This window comes from Primulina tabacum, chromosome 5, assembly GCF_025594145.1.
Source record: "Primulina tabacum isolate GXHZ01 chromosome 5, ASM2559414v2, whole genome shotgun sequence".
NCBI classification, from domain to species: Eukaryota; Viridiplantae; Streptophyta; class Magnoliopsida; order Lamiales; family Gesneriaceae; genus Primulina; species Primulina tabacum.
The window spans coordinates 38,162,900-38,188,516 of record NC_134554.1 but is presented as its reverse complement, the minus strand read 5'-3'; the positions used below and the strand labels follow the sequence as shown (position 1 = coordinate 38,188,516).

At 40.1% G+C, this 25,617-nt stretch overlaps 4 protein-coding genes across 4 annotated transcripts; 1 reads left to right on the top strand and 3 right to left on the bottom strand.

Annotated features, from left to right (window-relative positions):
* Positions 1-3,356: 3,356 nt before the first annotated feature.
* LOC142544427 (uncharacterized) lies at positions 3,357-7,531 on the bottom strand. Its single transcript, XM_075651475.1, has 7 exons — positions 7,025-7,531; positions 6,494-6,928; positions 6,001-6,376; positions 5,689-5,919; positions 4,490-5,468; positions 4,065-4,218; positions 3,357-3,665 (listed from the first exon to the last, which is right to left on the bottom strand). Exons 1-7 carry the CDS (start codon positions 7,529-7,531, stop codon positions 3,357-3,359), a joined length of 2,991 nt encoding a protein of 996 aa, XP_075507590.1.
* Positions 7,532-7,573: 42 nt separating this feature from the next.
* LOC142544426 (uncharacterized) lies at positions 7,574-10,181 on the bottom strand. Its single transcript, XM_075651474.1, has 2 exons — positions 9,627-10,181; positions 7,574-7,747 (listed from the first exon to the last, which is right to left on the bottom strand). Exons 1-2 carry the CDS (start codon positions 10,179-10,181, stop codon positions 7,574-7,576), a joined length of 729 nt encoding a protein of 242 aa, XP_075507589.1.
* Positions 10,182-12,575: 2,394 nt separating this feature from the next.
* Positions 12,576-13,442, bottom strand: LOC142544993 (cysteine proteinase inhibitor B-like). The gene has a single exon (XM_075651987.1). It carries the CDS (start codon positions 13,228-13,230, stop codon positions 12,817-12,819), a length of 414 nt encoding a protein of 137 aa, XP_075508102.1. The 5' UTR covers positions 13,231-13,442; the 3' UTR covers positions 12,576-12,816.
* A 2,966-nt stretch (positions 13,443-16,408) lies between these two features.
* On the top strand, positions 16,409-25,310 carry LOC142547589 (kinesin-like protein KIN-12B). Its single transcript, XM_075655952.1, has 16 exons — positions 16,409-16,858; positions 17,746-17,883; positions 17,981-18,064; positions 18,213-18,326; positions 18,452-18,511; positions 18,607-18,660; positions 18,756-18,848; positions 19,600-19,695; positions 19,958-20,103; positions 21,362-21,511; positions 21,600-21,729; positions 21,839-22,942; positions 23,025-23,123; positions 23,209-23,361; positions 23,462-24,262; positions 25,001-25,310. The coding sequence occupies exons 1-16, from the start codon at positions 16,520-16,522 to the stop codon at positions 25,214-25,216; spliced, it is 3,777 nt and encodes a 1,258-aa protein (XP_075512067.1). The 5' UTR covers positions 16,409-16,519; the 3' UTR covers positions 25,217-25,310.
* Positions 25,311-25,617: the final 307 nt, after the last annotated feature.

Genomic DNA, 25,617 nt, shown 5'->3' with positions numbered 1-25,617 from the left:
TACTAGGCCTCTTATTTTGGAAAAAACACTTTCAAATTCACAAACTCGGCGACGTCCTTGCAAAAAATTTTCTCGCAGCTCCTCAGCGCAAACTCCTCCTTCTCCGGTGAACTTCCATCGCTGCAACCACCACTCTCTCTCTCTCTTAAAAAACCGTAAGTTCTTTCTTCCTAACCATGTCTAATTCTACTTCCTCTACTTCTGGAGCCAATGCGCGAGGCTCTCCCAGCGATGAGTCCACCGCGCTGCGCTCCAACTCCTCCTCATCTCCCCCTCGTCGTCGTCTCCTTACCCAAACTTCTCAAAAATCAAAAATTCTTCAAACTAAATCCTCTTCTCCGGGCACCTCCCGTGTCTTTAAAAAAGACAAGGGTAAGGGCAAAGCCCGGGTTTCTGGCCACCCTTCTACGGAGACCCCGGGAGTTCCTTGGTTCTCCTCAATGAGCAGCTCTTTGCGCTCGGGGGCGGACGAGGAACTCAGAACTTTGGGATCTATTCCTTCCTCTTACTCTATCATAATTCTCGGGGCTTCTGATAGGGCAGACAGTCCTCCCCCGGGTTATACTACCTTCTTCCGGGACCAAGTCAAAAATGGTCTCCGTTTTCCCCTCCCTCTCTTTTACATCCAGGTCGCCAAGTTTTTTAGTGTGCCTGTCAACCAATTTCACCCTAATTCCTTTCGTATCATGGCTTCAGCCTATATTCTCTTTAAAATGAATAATCTTCTTATCAACCCCCTTGTTCTTCACTACTATTTTTCTTGCCGGCTTGGGGATAATGCATTTTCCTTGACCACCCGGCAAAAGGCCCGATTCCTTGATGACATCCCTTCCTCATAGAAGGGGTGGAAAGGAATGTATTTCTTTATTCAACTCTCAGGTCCTCTCCCTTATTTGATCGGGTTTCTCCCCTCTCTCCCACCACACCCTGCCCTGCCCCAAGCTTACAAATTTGAGGAGTCTTTCCTTGCAAGTCAAACCATGGTGGAGGGTCACAAATATTCCTCCTCCGTCCTCATATCCGACGAGAATCTGGTGGCTTATGGGTTGAGTGTCCGGGCTGAGGACCCTTTGGAAAGGGCGATTGATGAGGCTGCTGGCTCGGGCGCTCAACCTAGTACATACTACTTTATACATGTATTTACTTTATTTTTTGGTAAATTTGCAATTGGCACTGATGTTTCCTTGTCCTCCTGTTTGTGCAGATAACTCAAGAATGCAGGAGGCCTTTGCGAAGAAGTGGGCTGCTGAGAAGGCAGCTAAAGAGAAAAAATTGGCAGCCCGGAAAGCTGCTCTTGAGAAGAAACAGGCCGAGGAGCAGGCAGCCCGACAAGCTGAGTTGTACCGGACGGAGGCCCAGCAGGAAGAGGTGACTTGGGATGCATCCCAGGAAGACCCTGAAGACCACATACCCCTTACCCAGAGGAAGCGAAAGACTGTCACAAACACGGAGCCAATTCTGGTCGAGGACAACCGGGAGGTGGGTCAAAGCTCCACCCAAGCGAACCGGTCAACAACCCCCCCTCCCCGGGAACAATCCGCCCAACAGCCTCCCCTCCTGGAGCAGCCTCCCCGAGCCAATATCCTTGATGCGGGATCCTCGGCAAGGGGTTTGAAGATTCTTAAGCAGCTCCTCACTCCTGATGAAGAGGCCCGCTTGAAGAATTCCCGAGCCTCTGCCAAGCTCTTCGAGGGTTCGAACAAACTCTTGGAGGTAAGTTTAATCCCCGCAATCTTTTCTTAATTTTATCACTATTGATTCTTACTGACCTTGTTTTTTGAACAGGCTGCTCACCTGTTGATCTCGGCCTTCGAGGAGGTTGCCGGGGCTGCCACTATCTCAGGTAAGCGAGCCCGGCACTTCCAAGATAACCAAGAATGGCTACAGGAGGAGTTAGCTCGGGCCCGAGCCGCTCACGAGGAGGAAGTGGCTACTCTGCGCACAGCCCTGGACAAGGCCCAAGAGGACATCATTGAAGGCCTTGTCCGAGAGGATCGTCTGCAAGGCTCTTTGTCTGTCTCGAAATCGAGTCTCCGTGCCGTTTCTAAAAAACAGAGTTGCAATTGCATCGGGCTGAGAAAGCTGAGAGTGCCTGGCCCTGGCTGAACATAATAAGGACAAGTGGCAGGCTTTCTTCCTTCAGTCTCCCGAGTTTAAGAAGGCCGTGGTAGACAAGGCCTACCCTCTTTTTCAGACCGGCTTTGAAAAATGCCGGGAACAATTTGAGGAAGCCGGACTCCTGCCCCAAGATAGGGAAAACTTTCCCGAATTTGGCTGGCCATTGCTTCCCTACCCAAGGAAGGTGAGGAGGAGAAGGATGGAAACCAAGAAGACCAGCCAGAGGTCGAACACGTAGATGTAGACTAGATTTGTATTTTTCTTTTTTATTTCCTGTAATTCATGCCTTCAGGCTTTTATTAATGAAGAATTCCCTTTTATTCCATAGTGTCTCGATTAATCTTCAAAGACCTGCGTAATACCACTGTCTTTATGAACATAACCAGAACTTTTTCTAAGTGTTGAGAATTAACCGATAGCTTTAAATAAGTATCCGGGATTTTGATCCCTGTAATGGCTAAAATGCCTTATATTCCGCAAGTAACCCAGATGTAAGTAACCTAAAACCCAGATATAAAACCTTGGCGTGTATTCCGAGTAGAAAAGTTGGGCAAAAGAGCATATTTCGGGGTTTAGACTGGTCGAGGTGTGGTGCCCCGAGCCAGGGTGTAGTGTCCTGGACTTTTAAGAAACAAGGTACGGAGCCTTGGGCCGGGGATCATGTCCCGGGACTTGGGAATGGTCGAGGTGTGGTGCCCCGAGCCAGGGTGTAGTGCCTTGGGCTTTTAAGAACCAAAGTACGGAGCCTTGGGCCGGGGATCATGTCCCGGGACTTGGGAATGGTCGAGGTGTGGTGCCCCGAGCCAGGGTGTAGTGCCCTGGGCTTTTAAGAACCAAGGTACGGAGCCTTGGGCCGGGGATCATGTCCCGGGACTTGGGAATAGTCGAGGTGTGGTGCCCCGAGCCAGGGTGTAATGCCATGGGTTTTTAAGAACCAAGGTACGGAGCCTTGGGCCGGGGATCATGTCCCGGGACTTGGGTATGGTCGAGGTGTGATGCCCCGAGCCAGGGTGTAGTGCCCTGGGCTTTTTAGAACCAAGGTACGGAGCCTTGGGCCGGGGATCATGTCCCGGGACTTGGGAATGGTCGAGGTGTGGTGCCCCGAGCTAGGGTGTAGTGCCCTGGGCTTTTTATAACCGAGGCCTAGTAATTCCTGGGATACGATAACAGAAACATTCACAACATTCTCCGAGAAAATATATCTTTCATTTATTTCATCCATCAAATAATTACATTTGTCACGCATAGTATTTTTTTAGATTAAATACATTCCAAGGCCTTTTGAGGGGATGTCCTTGAGCATTTTCTAAAGAAAAAGATCCCGAACTGATCTTTCGGGTGATCTTATAAGGTCCTTCCCACCGAGCTTCCAGCTTCCCAACATCCCCAGCAGGGTTGACTTTCTTCATGACTAGATCCCCCACTTGGAAATCTCGGATCCGGACCTTTTTGTTATATGACTTCATGACCCGGCTCCGATATGCTTCCATTCGAATGAAAGCTCGATCTCTTTTTTCTTCCACCAAATCCAACTCCATAGCCCAGGCCTGATCATTGTTGTCCGGGTAAGATTCTACCCGGGAAGAAGGTTGCCCGATCTCAACTGGCAGGACTGCTTCAAAACCATATACCAGATTGAAAGGAGTTTCTTGAGTAGGTGCCCAAGGAGTAGTTCTGTAAGCCCAAAGAACACTGGGTAATTCTTCCACCCAATCCTTTCCTTTGCCTTGTAGCCTTGTCTTTAATGCTTGTACAATAATTCTATTGACAACTTCTGTCTGGCCATTAGCTTGAGGATATGCAACAGAGGTAAAAGATTGAGTGATCTTCATTTCCTTGCACCATGACGTAATTCATTTGCCCTGGAAATGTCTCCCATTGTCCGAGATCAGTCTTCTAGGCACTCCAAACCGGCATACAATATTCTTCCATAGAAATTTCAATACCTCCTGCTCAGTGATTTTTGCCAAAGGCTCAGCTTCTACCCACTTGGAAAAGTAATCAACAGCTACTAACAAGAATTTTTCTAAGCCCGGGCAATCGGGAAAGGACCCACAATATCCATGTCCATTGATCAAAAGGGCAAGATGTCCAAATGGGCTTCATGAGAGTGGCCGGGCTGTGCTTAAAATTCGAATAATGTTGACAGCCCTCACAAGCTTGGACCACCCGAGCAGCATCTTGACTTAAAGTTGGCCACCAGAAAACAGCAAGCATTGTTTTCCGGGCCAAAGACATTCCCCCGAGGTGCTCGGCACAACATCCTTCATGAATCTCTCGGAGGACATAATACACCTCTTTTTCAGGTAATCATTTTAAAAGAGGTCCCTGGAACGATCTTCTGTACAAAATATTATTTAAGAAAACAAACCTGGGAGCTTGTCTCTTAGTTTTCTGAGCTCGGGCTCTGTCTTCGGGTAGTTCATTATTTACGATGAACTTGATCAGAGGTGTCATCCAGGAGTCCTCGGGTTCTGGTAACATTTCTTCCTCAGTAGAAAGGATTAGCCGAGATGCATGCAAGATTTCCCGGGTACTAACTTCTGACAAAGAAGCAGCCATTTTTGCCAGAGTATCTGCCTCGCTATTCTCCTCCCGGGGTATTTGTTCGACACCCCAATCCGCAAAAACTTCTGATCGGGCTTTGATGAGCTGCAAATACTTTAGCATCCTGTCATCCTTAGCTTCATATACGTCCTTTATCTGTTGAGTAATGAGTTGCGAATCAGAATACAGAATAATCCGGGAAGCGCCGACTTCCCGGGCAGCTTGGATACCGGCTAGGACAGCCTCATACTCGGCCTCATTGTTGGTTACCCGGGAGTCAATTCTCAGTGCTAATTTAATCTTTTCTCCCAGGGGAGATATTATCACAACCCCTACTCCACACCCGGCAAGGCTAGACGCCCCATCCACGAATATTCTCCATACTTTCTCCTCATTGGGTTCGACCATCTCGGATAAAAAATCTGATACAGCTTTTGCTTTGATGGCAACCCGGGGTTTGTATTCAATGTCATACTCCCCCAACTCTACTGTCCACTTGATCATTCGCCCGGATACTTCAAAGTGAGTCATGATCCTCCCGAGAGGACTATTGGTAAGAACAATGTTTTGATGTGACAGGAAATAGGGCCTTAGCTTTCGGGCGGTCATGATCAAGGCCAAAGCAATTTTTTCCACTCCACTGTATCGGAGCTCGGGTCCCCTTAGAGCATGGCTGACATAATAGACAGGCTTTTGATCAGAGCCTTCTTCTTTTATCAGAACTGAGCTGACAGCATACTCTGTAGTGGACAGATAAACAAATAATTTCTCCCCGGGCTCCGGCTTCACCAATACAAGGAGCTCTGCAAGATGAATCTTCAAGTCCTGGAAGGCCTGTTCACATTTATCATCTCATCCAAATTCCTGGGCCTTCCTCAAGACTTGAAAAAAATGATAACTCTTGTGCGCTGATCGGGAAATAAATCGAGAGAGGGAAGCAATCCTCCCGGTCAGCTTCTGTACTTCTTTGACAGATCGGAGAGATGGCATGCACAACACAGATTTGACTTTCTTCTGATTCACCTCGATCTGTCACTATGAATCCCAAGAATTTGCCAATCTTTACGCCAAAGATGCACTTGGCAGGGTTAAGCTCGATCCCGTACCGCATGAGAGTGGCAAAAGTTTCCTCCAGATCAACAATAAAGCTTGCAACCTCCCGAGTCTTGCCCAGAATATCATCCACATAGACTTCCACATTTCGCCCCAGCTGCTTCTCGAAGACTTTGTTCATCAGACGCTGGTAAGTAGCCCCTGCATTCTTCAACCCAAAAGGCATTACAATATAACAAAATGTACCTCCCGAGGTGATGAAGCTGGCTTTATTTTGATCACTCTTGGCCAGGGGGATTTGATGATACCCCTGGTATGCGTCCATGAAGCTCAGCAATTCGAAGCCCGATGTGGAATCCACCAATTGATCAATACGGGGCAGAGGATAATGATTCTTGGGACAGGCCTTATTAAGATCGCGGAAGTCTACACACATGCACCACTTCCCGGTAGATTTGGGCACCAATACCACATTCGAGAGCCATGTAGGGAATTGAATTTTCCGAATATGGCCGGCCTTCAGTAGTTTTTTCACCTGCTCATCAATGACTTTGTCCTTTTCAGGACCAAAGTGTCTCTTCTTTTGCTTTACCGGGTGAGATCCCGGGAGAATGTTCAGTTGGTGCTCCGATATTAAGGGAGAAATCCCTGTCAGCTCCTGTTGGGACAAGGAAAACACATGGATATTAGCTTTTAAACAGTTAATTAAACTAACCCGGGTGGATGTACTGAGATTCCGAGCCACCCGGATTTGTTGGCCCGGTCCGACTTCTACTATCTCCTGCTCTTCTTCTGCTACAAAATTAACTTCCCCTTTCTCCACCACTCTTCCTCCTGCTACAACCACTCTGGCTTTCTTCCCTTCCCTCTTGGATTTGCTCTGATCCGCCCGGACCGCTTCCACATAGCATTTTCGAGAAGATGGCTGATCTCCCAGGACTTCTCCCACCCTGGCTCCCACAGGAAACTTTATCTTTTGGTGGTAGGTAGATGCCACAGCCCTCAGCTCATTCATGGTCGGCCTCCCTAGAATGATGTTATAAGATGATGGGGAGTCCACCACTGTGAAAGAAGTAATCACCTTTTTCTTGAGATCCTGGGAGCCCAGGGTTAGTGGTAAGACAATCTCCCCTTCCGGGTAAACCACATGGCCAGCAAAGCCAAAGAAGACAGTTTCCACAGTTTCCAAGGGATAGCCCTGCAAATCCATCTGCACAAAGGCATCTTTAAAAATTACATTTACAGAGCTGCCCGAGTCAATAAAGATTCTCAGAATGTCATAATTTGCCACCCGGGCTTGGATCACCAAGGCATCACTGTGGGGTAGATTCACTCCCTTTAAATCCTCGGGGTCAAAACTGATGACCGCCTCGCTCCTCCTCATTCCTTCTACCTCCATACACTCCCTCCTACTCCTCGACTTCCTCGCTCGGTTGAAGTCTCCATCAGTAGAGCCTCCTGATATCATTTTTATCAACCCCGTAGCAGGGGGTGAATTCTTTTTCTTCTCAAGCTCGGGCTCTCTTCTTCTCCCGGGCTCTCCTCTCGTACTATTCCTCATACCTCCTTCACGGGCGCTGGATCCTGGCTGCCGAGATGTCCAAGGTGGCAATCTCGGCTCTCTGTTGTTGTGACTGGGTTCCGGGATGGAAGATGGGACATAATTTCCCTTCAATGTTTTGCAATCTTCGGTGTTATTGTAACACACCTTGTGGAAAGTGCAAAATCCTCTTTTCTCCGACAGGGATAATTGATGGTCCGGAGCCAGGTCTCTACTACATTCTTGCACTTCCCTATCCCGAGTAATCTTCATAGGCACGTGCTGAGAAAAGTGCCCGAGATTACTCCTCTTCTGTCATCTCTCCTCGGGCTTAGACACCCGGTCTCTTTTCTCCTTCCTTACAGCCTCCCTTTTCTGTTTCTGAGCTTCTTCCATGTTGATATACTTCTCTGCCCGGGATAATAAGTCTTCGAAATCCCCGGGCACTTTCTTGGTCAATGATTTGAAGAACTCCCCCTCCCTCAAGCCCTGTGTGAATGCGGTAGTCTTTGTTTCTGTAATGCCCGAGATTTGATGTGTTGTTAATCTGAAATGATTTGTTGATTAATTGATGTGATTATAGACGGAACGGATCAGACCAGGAGAGCCGAAAAGAAGATTGATCTATGTGCGAGGATAAGCCCTCGCGCATATGCGCGACCCCGTCGGGCGCAGAGAACCTCGCGCATATGCGCGACAAGGATTCGCGCATGTGCGCGAGGGTACCCGAGAGTTGTGAAGGACCTCGCGCATATGCGCGGAAGTGGTGCGCGCATATGCGCGAGCTGCTGAGGAAGGAGTTGCGGAGACCAGTAGGTCTCGCGCATATGCGCCGGTTGAAGTCGCGCATATGCGCGAGACGTGCTGCATCAAGATGAAGCCACATATTCGTTGCCATGCAATTTAAATGAGAAACCAATTCATTTCCTCATCTTCCAGCGGAAAGAATCGAGAAAAGTTTCAGAGAAAGTGTTGAATACGCCTTTTATTTTAGAAATTTGAAGTTTGTGAAAGATCCGCCCATCAGAATTTGAATCCGACTTCAGTACTGTGTTCCTATCGACGCAGGCTACAACTGGACGTAAGTTTTATTAAGTTTTGATATGATTTGAAATTATGCTATTACTAGAATCGGATAGATATGATTTATATATGGTGTTTTTGATATGCTAAACATCGTATAATTGAAACCAGATTGAAGAACAGATACCATATGAAATTGTTATGAATTTCTGATTAGATATGATTGAGATTGATATCAGATTGTGTTGTTATCGATTGTGAATTGCAGTAATTGATATCGGTTGATATTGTATTGACGAGGATATCGGGATTGTTCCGTTATGCCGTTGATCTTGAGTTAGATTCAGATTGATCAGATTCGGTATTGATTTGAGCAGTATATTGATATTGTACTTCTTGATATTGTCATTGCCAGATTGAATATTGACAGACTTCGAATTCCAGACTTGAACGTTGTCAGAACTACAACTAAAGAAAGGTATAAGTCAATGTCGAACCGGGAGAATGACTCGAGTGTGAAATACTTGATTTCCCTAAACCACATACTTATTGTTATTGTATGCATTGATTTGGATTGATATGCTTGTTCTATTGATTTATAGAAAGAATGTATTAGACGATTGGTCTTGTGACAGAAGGGCCAGATGGTGATGGAATCGTCACTGGCCCATTGCACATTGTCACAGAATAGTGATTGGCGGAGGTGCCAGAGTTTTTGACGGATAGGTCAAGACACTAGATGTTTGGTTTATACCGATGTTTGATTAGAAGTGGATTTACTTCTATTACTGAGATTCGATATAGTATGCCAACGTCTAGAAATTGGGATCCCTAGACTAGGAATGAGTCTAGTCTGAGATATAGAGTCATGAGTTATTAACAGATTTATATTGAATTATGTTTCCAGATTTTTATATATATATTACTGATATCTGTTTCATGCTTTATATTGATTATATGATTGCATGTATCGTTGATTTATACTGATATGTATTTCTCACCGGAGTTATCCGGCTGTTGTCGTGTTTGTATGTGTGCATGGCAACAGGTGAGACAGGATCAGGGTCGAGGAGATGAAGAGAGATCGTGATTAGAGTGGAGACTACGGACTTGGATTTTAGATAGGGTTTGAACACTTGATATGTAGTCGTTAAACCTTAGTTTAAATGACTGTATATAGTACAAGACTTGTACTTTGTTTTCATGTATATATATTCGAATGAGTTCCATTACGTTCCGCATTTGACACTTGTATTTAAAAAAAAAAAATTAGACCCTGTTTATTATAATTGATTTAATTAATCCCAAAGACGATTAAGAAATGAATTAGCGTCCGGGTCCCCACAGTTTCAGTGGCACAAGTGGGAACGTCAAGAGCCACTCTATTGAATATTCGGATATAAGCCCTCAGACTCTCCTCCGGGCTCTGCTTGACTTTGAAAAGACTAAAAGCAGTCTTTTTGTACTTTTTACTGCTACTGAAATGGTGAGAGAACACCTTTTGGAAGTCTTTGAAAGAACTAATATTTTGAGGAGCCAAACCCTCAAACCACCTTTGAGCCGAATCCACCAATGTTGTCAGGAACACCTTACACTTGATTCTATAAGTGTAATAGTGCAACATGGCCATGTTCTCAAATCTGGCCAAGTGTTCCTCAGGATCTGCGTTGCCATCATAATCCTTTATTTTGGCTGATTTAAAATTCCCGGGAAGAGGTTCCCGGACAATGATCTCAGCAAACGGGCATCCCCTGGTGACTTCCCGGGAAGAGCCCCGATTCTCCAACTGTCCTTCCAGCACCTTCATCTTCTGTCTCAATTCCAACAACTCTTCCGCCACGGTAAGAGATTTGGACCCGGCGCTGGATTCCTCATCTCCTCTCACCTCCTCCTCCCTCATTTCCTGCTCCTGCTCCTGCTCAGGCTCCTGATTATCCCGGGTGTTGTAACATGATGAGAAACATCTTTCCTGGCCATAGCTTGCTTTATGGCGTCGGATACAATCTTTTGCAACTCCTCCGGGGTCAAAGCGGTGTTATTAACACCAACTTGTCTTGAAGTCTGCCCTCCATCATCCTGGGTTCGAGAATTATCTTGGTTGGTTCTTCTCGTACGGGCCATATCAACGTTTTGAACTCAAATTTCCCACAGACGGCGCCAATGATGTGATCACGCTGAAATGGATGAGCCGGGTAAGGAGCTTCAACGGGTCAAATCAACAATTTATAGTGTTTGGGAATTTTAAGCGAGGAAACTGGCGGGAATAACACCTGCAAACAATGAAAAGAACTCGTGAATGGGCGCCGGAGGGGTGTCCGGCGTGGCCACTCCGATGCTAAAGTCAGCAGGTTTTTCAGGCGAACACAAGCAATATTTTAGAGAAAATATGTATAATGCTTGAGAGTTAAAAGATTTCAAGCCCCATAAATGACATTAATACATGCTATTTATAGTAAGAAAATGAGGTAAGTACCTCGATTCCAGTGCCACCTACTAAGTATGGCAAGTCGGTTGCCCATACTCTAGCTTCTGATGGATTCTAGGACACTCCAAGCCCAAGTTGTTCTGACAGATTAGACGGCCTGTATCAATCATACTCGAGTGTGGCTCAATTCTCGAGGTAGCCCGGGTAGTCGATTACCCGGGTATTTGGATGAGAGCTCGGGCTGTGATGACTGCCCGGGAAGAGGAGAAAGTGCCCGGGCTCTTCATGGTGCCCGGGTCATCGCTGAAATGACCCGGATCCTTATGGGGATATCAATAACAATACACTACTTCTGAATCATTCAGTCTTACAATACCTCTTAGGCAAAAACTTGTGTGAGACGGTCTCACAGGTCATATTTTGTGAGACGGATATCTTATTTGGGTCATCCATTAAAAACTAGTACTTTTTATGCTAAGAGTTTTACTTTTTATTGTGAATATCGGTAGGGTACGGTTGACCCGTCTCACAGATAAAGATTCGTAAGGCCGTCTCACAAGAGACCTACTCTATCTCTTAACCTCATGCTCCCCGAAAACGGGTGCCCAAAATTAGTAATATAATTAAGACAATCAAGACAAATAAATGCATTAATAAAAAATATCGAATATACATTAACTTCAAGTGCTTACACATAAAATTTTCGCACAGAGAGCAACCCCAAGGCAAACCTTATAAGTTATAACCCTCCGGTGAGGTGGTCGACCTTGCCGAAAAAAGTCGATCCGGATACAACTTCTGTGTAATAATGACAATCTGCGTCGGGGTAGCAATCAGGATTCGCATATACTAATGAACAAAGAATCTTAAGTTATAAAAATTATACATATATATGAAATTATAATGTAAATATTTTATTATATGTAGTCTATTTTCTCAATTTTATTTCTTATAAATTACTTATTTTTGAATCTGCACCCAACAGATCCTACCTGCCAGCCTAAGAGATCAGACTACGAACTACCTAAGAAAAGTTTATTATTTTCTGTAATCTACTAATATTGTCTTGATTTCAAAAGAATACAATTTGATTTTTTTAAAAATAAGAATATAATTTGATTTAAGAACTCAATTTCGGGATCATGGCCCCTAACTCATGGGTTAAAACGGGCGGTCGACGGGTTGGGTTTCAGCCCGGTATTTTAATCTTACTCTATTAGTAGAGATGTAAATGAATTAAATCGTTCACAAGTTATTTGGAGCCCGACTCGTTAAAAACTCGACTAATTTGTTGGGTCTTGAATGTACGATAATAATTTACATTATCTTACATCGAAACTCGAGTGTAAGAGAACTGGTTGCAATGCTTATAAAATAAAAAGTATCCGCTTAAAATTCGCATATCTTAGTTGACATTTTATCTAAAAATAATCAACGAACTCGAAAATGAGCTTATTTAACGAATTAAACAAGATTTTAACAACAAGAGTTCGAGTCAGACTCGTTAAACTTGATAAACGAGCTATTAACGATCCGAGATCGAACTATTTATAACCTTAATAATTTTAAAACAAGTCAAACTCGAACCTATATATACCAAAAAAACTATGGCCGAACAAGTTATTTTGGTTGCAGCGGATCGAATTAGTGGAACCCAAATTCCAACTTTCACTGCTAGGAGCAACAATCTTACTTGATCACAATAAGAAATATAAAAATATGGAATTTTTCATTCTCAGAATTGTGGAATTTTCATGAATATTTTACCAAATTTTACTTTTTTAAAATAAAATTCCTCTACGATAATAATCAATATCATTCTGTGAAAGAAATATCACAAATCTTGGAATTAAATTGAAATTTGAGGGGTCTAAAATGGATGTTTATTACTTTATTTATTATATAATCTTTTACACCACCCAAGCCATGCAAAGAAGATTTTTTTCTCCAAATTTATTAGAATCCGATCTCCAGACGTACCTCACACTCAACCTACATAATCGAACAAAATCGAACCCAACAAAAAAAAAACATACAGACGTTTGAAAAAGACGAAAGAAAGAAAATCAAGAAGTGATCAACTCTGATTGATCAATTCTTTGAAATGTCGTCAGTAAGATCTAGGGGATGGATCAAAAGTGAGCACTTCCTTAGAACGCATCCACGGCTTCACCAATACCACGGCCTCGAACTCGCGGGCAACCCCGCCGCCATGAGGGGCGGCGGAGATCTTCAGATAATACTTGATCCCGGAAACCACCTGCGTCTCTGCCTCCACCACCTCCGAGAACATCAGAAGCTTGCCACTGCTGCCATTAATACCCTTCTGCAGCATCTTTAGATTGTACTGTTCGACGCAGAATCTCCCCAAATCCTGGATCTGTTTGTTGCTGTGCACATTCTTTACTTCTCTTCGGCCTCCCACTTTTTCTCCGATGGCGTTGGCATGCATGTAAAACTGGGATGTGGTCAAGATCATGAGGAAGAAGAAGAGGAGGGCTTGTTTTATAGTTTTTATCGCCATTTTCTTCAGTTTCTTGTGTCTTGTTGGGAAATGGTGACGGGGTTTAACGATTTATATGGAGAAGTTGTTGCTTTTTTCAAGGGAGGATGGCGCAGGGGGTGGTATGGGGATAGTGTTGACACGTTAAACGAGGAAAGTTGGTGTTGGCAGCAGCAGCGGGGTGCCGCGTCTCGAACGGTGAATGGGATAAATTCGGGAGTTTGCATGTTTTGTTTTGTAGTGCGTGTGTATATATACATATATCATCTAGGATTTCAATTATGTGAGGGTGCTTAAAGACGGGCAAAATATAAAAAGAGAATATAAAAATTTTATCTATTATATTTAACAAAATATAAACAGTATGTTTTTAAACAAATATTTCTATTTAAAAAGAATTTTACGTTTATTAAAATTTTCAAAATCTTCGATAATAGTATTTACACAAATATTTTTTTATCAATTTCTCTTTCAATAAATATAATCAATACATTTGAGAGAAAAAATATTTTATTTTGCTTTGAAACCTAGTTTTGAGAATATATATAACTGAAAAGGATCGTTTTGTAATGGTGGTAGAAATTGGTAACAGAAGCATATCACTCTAAAAACAAGGTCATAGAGAGCAAAACCCGACACTTGGTAGGATCGGCTTACTAATACAACTTGGGAAGCATTCTCAAACCGGGAGAGATGATCTTTGGAATTTCCCTTTCTATCTATCGTATTCTCCTATACTCGGGAATCTGAGACTTCCACCGAGAGGGAACATATCAGGGCGGCTTTGGAGGAGGGTCTTCCGTAGTCTCGCACTGATGCTGGACCTCTTCTCGGAGTTTTCTCATCTCTTCTGTGACCTCGTTCTGATTTGGAAGAGGCTCTGAGGTGGGCTTGTCTATGTGCCAACACATGTTCGATAGTGGCAATGATCAACTCGGTGAGTTGTGCAACATCAAAAGGAAGAGGAAGTGGAGGAAGATTATGTGTAATGACCCGATACCACTCACCCGCTATCATTACTCATAGAACTTCTCCAGCCCAGACACTAGAGCTTTTACCTTCTTAGGATTCGAACCCAAGACCTCCTGGATATATAGGTCTTGGCAACGCAATCCTGGTACCAACACAGCCAGTAACTCAATTGATATGAAGTCTCTTTGAACTATGTACTTATGTCAGGAGGTCATGAGTTCGAGACTTAGGAAGGTACCACTCCACCAACCTAATGCGGAGAGTCTTATGAATAATGACGCATGGGAAAGTTCGAGACGAAATAAAGATCCTAATGGAAACCCAAGACGGAAAAAGACCCCAAAGGGAGCTCAATATCGGGATAACCACCATCATTATAATAAAAGGCGCCTTTTGTAATCACAATATCTTCAAGCGGTGTGAAATAAGCATTCATGTGACAAAGAACTAAAAATTTAAAACTTCTCAATAATATAATAAAATAATAATAATAATAGGAAGCTCAAACCAAACAATGTTATTTCCTCTCGGAGACTTAAAAAATAAAAAAATTACAATTTTTGGAGCTTTAAAATTATCTATTTGATAAAGTATAATCCGTTAATAAATACAAAGTGTGTATGATATATTTGATTTCTACATTTATCCTTCACATCTTTTTTAAGTTGAAATTGAGATTTATTTGTAAAACATACATGAATTGGAAAATATAAATTTCCAATCCTTCAAATCTTTACTTTTCTCAAGCGACTCAATAAGTTTCCAAAACTATCCATCTTTCTCCAATTATTTTGTTATGATTTTTATTTATAAACCTATAGCAAAATACAACTTTCAAAAATACTTTTACATAAATTTTAATTATTTTATATACAAAACGTCCATGTCAAATGACCAATATAAATATAAATTATATAAAACACACGCAAATCATTTATCATTTATAAATACCATAAATTTGGTATCACAATCATTTATTTGTGTATTCAAATGCTTTTTGTACATTTTCACACACAAAAAAAAATAGTTTTACATTTTCACAAAAAAATAGTTTTTGTACAATAATAATAATAATAATAATAATAATAGATAAATGCGAGGAATTAAGGTAGTCATATTTCCAAAATCAGCCTTATTTATTATTTTCTATTTTTACTTGAGGATAGGGGTTATTTTGAACCATCTATTTAAATATTTGAAGAGGGTAAGACAAAAATATAAATGATTTGCAGAGATAAATATAAATTGTATTCTGAAAAAAAATTGTTATTTAATTAGGGAAGCATATCTATCTAACCACAGATGGTCCAAAACTTCGAGTTGAGCCAATTTAATATTGAACACTACGTAAAAGGATGACAGCAAATTGTTCATATCCTTCCTAAATTTTACGAGCCATGGCACATATTCCCATAATTTCCGATTTATATTGTTGATTTGATTATTATTATATTTATTTATTTATTTATTTGAAGCAATAATATAATATTGTTACATCACATATTAATTTTGGTTTTGCATAGAAATATTACATGACAATATATATATATATATATTTGGGCAAAAATTTATGTGAGACCGTCTTACTGGTCGTATTTTGTGAGACGGATCTCTTATTTGGGTCATTCATTGAAAAACTATTAATTTTTATGCTAAGAGTATTACTTTTTATTGTGAATATCGGTAGGATTGACCCGTCTCACAGGTAAAGATTTGTGAGACCGTCTCAAGAGACCTACTTGAATATCTTATTTCAGTGAAACAACATAATTATTTAAGATGTACTGACTTATTAATTAATTTGATTGTTGAAATCATGAGAAATTATTTGCCAAATTTACATGCCATTTTTATGATTTCTTGAACTTATTTTCCTTGTCATATCGAGTAATATTTTCCGGTTTATTAGGATTTAATATTGTAGTGGTTCATTAAAATTGATTATGGAACCGGACTTTAGATATAATTTCAAACTTAAAATTTTCATGTCAGATGATCTATAAAACATAGTCCGAGTTATATCAACAATATTTATTTAGATTTTGAATGCTAGGGTTTCGTTTAATGGAGCGTGGTCCAAAATAGAGGCCCGAGTTAGTCGATTCATCTGAGTCTGGCCCAATTATTGAAGCCCATGGCAATCTCCAGTCCAGATCCATTTCAATGAGCTGTCCAAATTTAAAATTAAAATAAAAATGTAAATTCAGTTTTCCCCAAATTTAAATCAAACCTGTCCCTCTGCTCCAACGGCTACCTTTCTCTCTCCACTGTCTCTCTTTCTCTCTCTAAACTCTCTCTCCCCCACGAAGCCCCCCTTCTCCATTCTCCGTTCAAGAAAATGAAGCATTTCATGGTACCGCGTAACCAAATCTTGAGAGAAAATCACCATGAAACTGCGGTCAATGCTCCATTATCTTCGTCTCCGAACCCCAAATCGAAGCCCGGCACACCGAACCCTAGCATACGGAAGCACAAATCATCGTCAAAAGAGAACGCGCAGCCGATAAATTCAGATATTAACGTCACTTCATCACCATCCACCGTTCCTTCGAAGTTGAAGAGCCCGCTTCCGCCTAGGCCGCCTCTCAAGCGCAAGCTCAGTGTGGAGTCCGCTGCGGCTGCTGCGGCTTTGGAGAATGGTGTGGTGCCTGTGAATTCCTCGGATTCTGGGGTTAAGGTCATTTCTTTATTCTTTCTTGTTTTTAAATGAGTTGAACTGAAACTGTATCATTTTGGTGTCTGTGCTTTGTTAATTCTGTTTTTTGTTTTCAGGTAATCGCAATTGAGCGTTTTGTTGTCTTCTGAATTCATATATTTTAAAGATTTCTAGTATTCTGTTTTTCTGCGGCTGCTGCGGCTTTGGGATCTGTATTCTTTTTCACTAAATACCCTTTCTAGTTATTTAAAATGTTTTATATGGATTTTGGTTTGTTTTCTTCTTTCGTTTCTTTGGACTGAGATAAACTCTGATTTACTGAGATCTTTGTTGAGGCCATTTTTGAACTTATTCTCTGATGGAATTAAACTTTTTGTATTATGTAATTTTTTTCTCATTTGAAGTAGTCAGTGAAGAAAGAAAATCTGCTACTTGTTTTCTCCGTTTTGATTTTTGGCCTACCTACGTTGAAGAACTAAACTTAAACTAGTTGATGATGTTCTTACTTCGTGATTTCGGTTGTGTCATGTTTTAAGTTTTTATTTTTCTTTGAGAAAACCCAAGTTTTGTACATTGATTTGTTCTAGTTTCTGGTTTGCTCCAATTCTGGATTCACTTGATTTCATTCAGGATGCTCTATATAGTACAATATAGTACTTTAGTAGTTGTATGCTCCAGTTAATATTAACTCCAAATACTATCTGAAATTTCAGTTGAACCCATTTTGCTTTTTTTCGTCCCTCAAAGAATCCCAAATGTGTCTGTTCAAGATGATGGGGGTCAGTTGATGGAATTTGAAGCTGGCCAAATACGTTTTTTAATGTAGTTTGTTTCAGAATCTCCGTCTTCTGACAAAATTCTTATCAGTTTAATGGTTTATAATAATTTGATTTAAACATGTGATTTAGGTGATAGTCCGAGTGAGACCACCAAATAAGAATGAAGAAGAAGGGCCGCATGTGGTTCAAAAAATTTCAAATGATTCTTTATCAATAGCAGGACAAACCTTTACATTTGACTCGATTGCTGATTTTGAGTCAAACCAGGCAAGAAACCTTACTTTTTACTAATCTTTATTGTAAACATTTGCCGCGAGATAACAAATGAAATAAGTAACTCATTTTTGGGAAAATCTTTTTTCAGATGGATATTTTCCAGCTCGTGGGTGCACCACTTGTTGAAAATTGCCTTGCTGGGTTCAACAGCTCTGTATTTGCCTATGGACAGGTAAATTATTCTGTAACGGATTTTGTCATAGAACTCGAGTGATTTGTAAAAATACAGCTAACAGAATTACATGCATGTGGAAGATTTTCCGCAATGATTATTTCTACTTGTGTGCTGAAGATAACATGTCCATAATTTGATATATCAGACTGGGAGTGGGAAGACATACACCATTTGGGGTGCATCAAATGCTTTGTTGGAAGAAGAACAACAAGGGTTAGCGCCACGTGTTTTCCACTGGCTCTTTGAAAGGATTGATGAGGTATTTAACATTATTAGACTAATAAATCTCTTATTTGAAGTAGTAAAGTCTAAACCACTTAGTATACTAGCAATTTTGGCTTTATGATATTTTAAAATTTTATGCTTTGTATCTTTTCCCTGTAGGAGCAAGTCAAGCAAGCTGACAGAAAACTTGTGTTTATGTGCCGCTGCTCTTTCCTTGAGGTAGGTGTCATGTATCTTTTTTGTGCTATGCTTATTTTTTCATGCCTTGTGTTTCATTAATTTTCTACTGATTACATTGAGCATTGTGCTAACAGATTTACAATGAACAAATAACTGATTTATTGGATCCAAGTCAAAAGAATCTCCAGGTAATAGAACAGAGTACTTTCTTCATTTATGGATGTATCCAATGGATGATTTCTTCAAATATATATAATTTAGCTATATTTTTATCTCTTTTCAGATCAGAGAAGATGTTAACAGTGGTGTTTATGTGGAAAATTTAACAGAGGAATGTGTCTCCTCTATGAAGGACGTGTCACAACTTTTGATGAAGGTTTGTCAATTATTCTTATTTTAAAAAAAATCAGAAAGAGGTATTTACTTCTTGATTTTGGGAGTACAATTCATGCTATTTAGGAAAGGGTTTATTTTTCTTAATTTCTGCCCATGAACTGGAAAGTGAGATCATTTTTTGCTGTTGGAGATGTAACTATCTTTTCTACCAGATCCTCTTTGTTGAAACGAAAAAAATTGAAATAACCGTGGGGGTGGGGGTGGTTATGCGTATATTCAGTAGCATCTTTGCATGCGGAGCAAATTGCTTCAGATTAGGAACACTGATAAAGAAATTTTATCTAATTAACATGATTTTTTATTTTGGACTTGTGCATGTAAAATGCTTTTAAAACTTTCTCGAATATTTGAAATGTTTTAAGAATGTGTTGGTTCTAAGTTTTAGATAAAGTTTTTTCAATGTTGTGTTGCTCAATTTGTATGACTGCTAGTTTCAAAATTTCCATGTTACACTTGTATCCTACGTGTTTTGCCCTTAAAATATGAAGATGATGCATGATGATTGTTTATTTTATCACTGTGTTACCTTCTCTACTGTAGAATTGTGAAATCTGGTATACAATATGGTATGGAAAGGTGAAATATGCTGGTAATAACAAATATTAGATTCAATTTGTTGATAGTCCTCAAGATTGCCAATAAGCTTTGGTTTAATGCTATTTCGTGAGTTTCCTCGTTGCACTTGACTTTCAATCAAGGTAATGTCTCTTTTTGTCGCCCAAATCATGTAGGGATTGTCAAATCGGAGAACTGGCTCTACAAGTGTGAATGCTGAAAGTTCTCGCTCCCACAGCGTTTTCACTTGTGTTGTTGAATCGCGCAGCAAGGTAATGATTGATTCGTTGGAATTCGTTGATCTTGGCCTTTCAAACTGATCCTATTTCTACTTTCTCATTTGCGATTGTTCATATGGTATGAACATGCATCTGCAATACAATATTTAGTTCGAGCAAACTGGTTATTGAATTTATCATGCTTCTTTTTATCCATAATCTATAATCTATATGATTGAGTACAAGCTGTTTTTTCAATTTATTTTCTTGGTTCCTGTTTTTTCTAGCCCCATAATCTTTCTCTAAATCATTACAGAGTGCTGCTGATGGTTTAAGCTACGTGAAGGTTAGCAGAATTAATTTTGTTGACCTTGCTGGATCAGAGAGACAGAAACAAACAGGTGCAGCTGGAGAACGCTTGAAGGAAGCAGGGAATATTAACCGTTCTCTGTCACAACTAGGGTATGGTTTAATATTGTTGTGCCCATTACTCTTGTAGAGATATGAAAACAGAGACACTAATTGATCATGAGAGTAGCAATACATTTCAGTTCTGTCATGGATCACTGGATGATCCTTATTAGAGACACTAATTGATCATGAGAGTAGCAATACATTTCAGTTCTTGATCCTTATTCCAATACATATTGACTGCAAATATTCACCCAGTTGATATATGTCCCAAGTAGAGAGGCTTATGAGTTCCTGATTGGATTTTTAATTAAGAAGCATAAATTGTAACAGAGATTAGTGTGAACCAAACAAACGAAAAAGTTTTACATCAAGAATTCTTTCAGATTTTCATGTAAAATTCAAAATTGAAAGCTCTAAAATGTTAGTTGCATATAAAGGTGATGAAATTTGAAACTGAAGGTACAGTGGTAAAAGTACAAGTTAGATAGCATGACCGTTTTTGTCTATTCTATATCCTTCCTTTAGACACCACAAGTTATCAATCTTATTTATAATGCATTAATGCATGCAAACGATATTTTAAATTCTTGTGAAACTTATATTGACTGTCTCTGAATCCAATAACTTCTCTTTTACTGAGCTTTCATGCTTGGGTTATAAATTTGACATGTTAATGAGAGTGAAGGAGAGACAAATGCATTATAGTAGAAATTTATATTTGGCGATCATTTCTTTCTTGTTCATAAAGTATGTGTTTGGGGAAAAATAGTTACCTCAACGATTGGAATATGATGTTTCGACTGTTCAATGGTTCCAAATATTTGAATTATACAATTACTACTAATGATAAATTCTGGTATAGCGACAAATTATCAATTATATAATTGATATCAAAGTCAATGTCAAATATTTGATTCTCATGAGTTGTAAATTGGTGCGATTATTGGAATGTGGATTGTTTGGAAACGAGAAGCATAACAGGATTGATTGATACGTGATGCTTAGATTATTCTACGGATTAGAAAACTTGAGCTATACCATTGCTGTTAGCTATAGTTTTAAGCAAAGCGGCAAAAAAACTATATCATTACTGCTAGCTATAGTTTTAGGTGAAGTGCTCAATCTTATACTAAATTTTTTCTCAATTTTTTCATCTCTCGGCATTTTGTTCAGTTAAATTTAATTGAATATCAGCTTGTAAAATAGTTCAGCAGTGTAGCATTACCCTCTTGATCTACTTTCTTTTTATTCTATTTGGGATTTGGATTGTACTCTTGCTGATTTCATATATGTATGAAATTTTCAGGAACTTGATAAATATTCTTGCAGAAGTTTCTCAGACAGGGAAGAATAGACACATACCCTACAGGGATTCCAAGTTGACATTCTTACTGCAGGAATCCCTGGGTGGGAATGCCAAACTTGCGATGATATGTGCAGTTTCTCCATCTCAAAGGTGATATAGAAGCCATGTCTATCATTTTTGGTTTCCGACATTGAAGCTGTCCTTGTAACTCTAATTGAAATTATGTTCTATATTGAAGCTGTAAGAGCGAAACTTTCAGCACATTAAGATTTGCACAGCGTGCGAAGGCAATAAAAAATAAAGCAATTGTAAATGAAGAAATGCAGGATGATGTAAATGTCTTGAGAGAAGTTATACGACAACTGAAGGTAATTTTTTGTATTTTTCTCTAGTTGGTTAGATTATTATATATCAAGATGTCGAACTCATGGAAAGAAAACACAGATGACTCATTGTGTTCTTTCTATTACTTGACAGGATGAACTCCATCGAATGAAGACCAATGGCGGCAATCAAGCAGGCCAAAATGGCGCCTATGCAAATGGATGGAATGCACGGAGAAGTCTCAACCTCCTGAAATTTAGTCTCAACCGGCCATTGACATTGCCTCATCTTGATGATGACGGAGATGCAGAAATGGAAATTCTGATGGAAGGTGAAGAAGTTGGTGAAGCAAATAAAAGTTTGGATGCTCGTGAAATTGAATGTCCATGTTCACAGCCTGGAGTTTCTAAAGATAGAAGTGTTGAGGAAGCTCGGCCTGAGATAAAAAATACATGTTCCGGTAAACAAGGTTACGAGGATTTAGATGTGGATATGGAGGAAGAATCATTTGAAACAGTTGACGAGGATAAAACTAAACTCATAATTCATGGGAACATTGAAAAAAACTCAGAGATGACACTTGACAATGGTTCTTGTGGGCCGAGGAAGTCACTGCTGCCATGCCCCTTAATACAACTATCTTCAGAAACTGAGAACACTCCTGAGAAGTCTATAAATTGTGCTAAAGATGGTGAAACTTTTATTCCCAGTATGATTCCGTCTGATGTTTCCCCAATTCTGAAGTCTCCAACACCTAGTGTTTCTCCAAGACTGAATTGCAGCAGGAAAAGTCTTAGAACCTCATCAACTGCTTCAGCTTCTCAGAGTGTCACTCGTCAGAGTAACTATGAGGCTTCACAAGTATCCGTAGCAAAGCCTTCCAACAGCTTTTGTTCGAAGTCTCTTTCTAATCGCAAAAATTGTTTTATGTCCAATGATCAATTAGCTTCCACTCTCCAGCATGGGATTAAAATAATTGAGAGCCAGCGTCTTAGTTCGGCCCTGAGAAGGTCATCATTCAGATTCTCATGCATACCCATTGAAGCAATGCCGGTTATAAAAGTTGATGCAGGTGTTCAAACTATGTATACAACAGAAGAGTCCCTAGAAAATGTTACACAAGAACCTTTGTGTCATGCATGCAAGGCCAGAAATTTACAGCCAGAGCTTAGTGATGAAGATAATGGCCAGAATATGCAGCTAGTGCCAGCTAATGGATCACCATCACATCACGAGTTGAAGACGCAAGTTCCTAAAGTATATTTAATGACCATAAGCAGGATTTCTGTTTTATTTCTATTTATCTTTTTTTACATGTACTTATTTCATTTAACTTCAGGCAGTAGAAAAGGTCTTGGCAGGGGCAATTCGTAGAGAGATGGCATTAGAGGAGATATGTTCCAAACAAACTACTGAGATCATCCAACTAAATCGTTTGGTAGGTTTATCAAACATTCAGACAACCAGCCATTGGACTTGCAAGTTATTTTGGTGTTATTGACCTCTTCTGAACATGAATACAGATCCAGCAATACAAACACGAAAGAGAATGTAATGCAATAATTGGTCGAACTCGTGAAGATAAAATCGCTCGCCTTGAGAGCCTGATGGATGGAGTGCTGCCTACTGAAGATTTCATGGAGGATGAGCTATTATCACTAACTCATGAACACAAGGCACGCATTTGCTTTTTTTTTTCCCCTTCTTTTTTTAGGTTTTTTGCAAACTGCAATATGAGAAGATATTATTCATCTACAATTTATTTTATACTTACAGATTCTTCGGGACCAATATGATAATCATCCTGATGTTTTGAGAACAATAATCGAGCAAAAACGAGTTCAAGATGAATTAGAAAGATATCAAAATTTCTTTGACTTGGGGGAAAGGGATGTTTTGTTGGAAGAAATACAAGACTTAAGAGCTCAACTGCAATTTTATCTGGATTCGTCACAGCCTAAGGCATCCAAAAGACAAACTCCTCTCCTGCAACTTACACATTCGCTTGATTCGAAAGTGGCTCCAGCTTTGTGCACCATTCCAGAGCTGACTGAAAATGCTGAGGAGAAACTTCAGATGGAGAGAGCTCAGTGGACTGAAGCAGAGAGTAAGTGGATTTCCGTAGTAGAAGAACTCAGATTGGAGCTAGAAGCCAACCGATCTCTTGCTCAAAAGCAAAACCATGAACTAAATATGGAAAAGCAATGCTCGGAAGAGCTTAAAGAAGCAATGCAGATGGCGATGGAGGGCCATGCACGCATGCTTGAACAATACGCAGAGCTTGAAGAGAAACACATTCAATTGCTAGCAAGGCACAGGAGGATTCAAGATGGAATTGATGATGTCAAGAAAGCAGCGTCTAAGGCAGGGGTGAGAGGTGCTGAATCTAAATTTATCAATGCACTAGCAGCAGAAATTTCGGCATTAAAAGTGGAAAGGGAGAAGGAGAGACGATATTTTAGGGATGAAAATAGAGGACTTCAAGCACAGTTGAAGGATACTGCTGAAGCTGTTCAGGCGGCTGGGGAATTACTTGTGAGGCTTAAAGAGGCAGATGAAGCTGTAACCGCTGCAGAGGTACATTCCTACATTATTTATGTGGTGTTTACATTTTCAGTTGATCCTCCTATTGCCATAAATCTCAGTTCAAAATTCTAAAGTATGCAACGGCCAACTGGGTATATCATACATCTCAAGTCTAAAACAGAATGGCCCAAGAAGGATAAACCATAATGGTTGTTCCTTTTGCCCATTCGAACCATTCGAGCTCCAATTCATAGTCATTTGGGAAGTATAATAACATATCCTCCTTATTATAATTTTTACATCCAAAACCAATATAAAATCATTACCTGATATTGAATTTGTGCCATGCAGCATCATATCACATAAATTCTTAACGTCTTGCTGCTATTCAGGCAAGAAGGCCAAAAAAATAACTCATGCTTGGTGCTCTGTAGAAATATATGACCAGAAAACACCATGTCGTTGAACAAGAATATCTTGTCTTGACGTCTAGAATTATGCAGATTTGAGACTTGATATGCATTTAAGTTGGATACTAAGTTGAAAAGATCAGGAGCTAGCTCTTTGTGGTTGAAATGAGTTATGTTTCTACTCAAATGTGTAACATACAGGGGAAATTTATCTTTTTAACACTGCAAATTATTGTTATTAAATGTTGGTTTTGCATTTTCTCATATGGCAAGACTTCATAATATTGTTTTTTGCAATGAAATTGCCAAAATGTGTCCTGGTTTCAAATAGAGAATGCTTTGTTTTCCTACATTTACGATAAAATTCACATTCTTGCAGAAGCGAGCTTCAATGGCGGAACAAGAGACTGAAATGGCTTACAGAGAGATAGATAAATTGAATAAATTGATTGCAGCCCCTTACAAAGAAGATTTTGCTGCCAAGAGCCAAGAAACCATTGTTGATAAGAATTGGCAAGAGGAATTTGCGCCATCTTATGATGTTGGAGAAGAGCCTCCTTCATGGTTCTCTGGCTATGACCGTTGTAACATTTAAAAGGTAGTTCACAATAATCGTTTGTGATGTTTCCCATTGTTGTGTTGTATATGTATTACGAGTTTCTCATATATAGCAAAACATTGCTTTCTATGATCTTCGAACCGTATAACTGACCTCACCAAATGTGGGTGCTGTGTAATTTGTGTTTTGCCTGTATCTAATCTGAGCTATCTAGTCACTGAATCACCAATGCAGAATATCATAACTTGTGTCAAGAATTGAACCTACAATACTCTTTGCTAAAGCACTTGAACTCAAACTGAAATGGAAGCAGTCATAGTTGCTGTTGAAAGGGTTCTAATTGTTTGTAAGTTGTGATATTTGATGGTGAATTGTCATTCTTATTATCTTGTTCCCAATCGAGTTGAATATTACTTTTGTTAATGTATACATCAAAA

What these genes read in the sequence shown, in the direction of transcription:
- LOC142544427 (XM_075651475.1), bottom strand. Translation starts at nt 7,531, where the DNA reads ATGAAGATTACTCGGGATAGGGAAGTGCAAGAATGTAGTAGAGACCTG. An exon ending in TACCCCACAGTGATGCCTTG is followed by an intron (nt 6,929 to 7,024) that starts GTGATCCAAGCC and finishes GCCTTTGTGCAG; the next exon opens with ATGGATTTGCAGGGCTATCC. An exon ending in ACTAAGAGACAAGCTCCCAG is followed by an intron (nt 4,219 to 4,489) that starts GTTTGTTTTCTT and finishes ACTCTCATGAAG; the next exon opens with CCCATTTGGACATCTTGCCC.
- LOC142544426 (XM_075651474.1), bottom strand. Translation starts at nt 10,181, where the DNA reads ATGAGGGAGGAGGAGGTGAGAGGAGATGAGGAATCCAGCGCCGGGTCC. An exon ending in CCACTTGTGCCACTGAAACT is followed by an intron (nt 7,748 to 9,626) that starts GTGGGGACCCGG and finishes GCATTCACACAG; the next exon opens with GGCTTGAGGGAGGGGGAGTT.
- LOC142544993 (XM_075651987.1), bottom strand. Translation starts at nt 13,230, where the DNA reads ATGGCGATAAAAACTATAAAACAAGCCCTCCTCTTCTTCTTCCTCATG.
- LOC142547589 (XM_075655952.1), top strand. Translation starts at nt 16,520, where the DNA reads ATGAAGCATTTCATGGTACCGCGTAACCAAATCTTGAGAGAAAATCAC. An exon ending in TTGTTGAATCGCGCAGCAAG is followed by an intron (nt 19,696 to 19,957) that starts GTAATGATTGAT and finishes AAATCATTACAG; the next exon opens with AGTGCTGCTGATGGTTTAAG. An exon ending in AAGCTGTAACCGCTGCAGAG is followed by an intron (nt 24,263 to 25,000) that starts GTACATTCCTAC and finishes ACATTCTTGCAG; the next exon opens with AAGCGAGCTTCAATGGCGGA.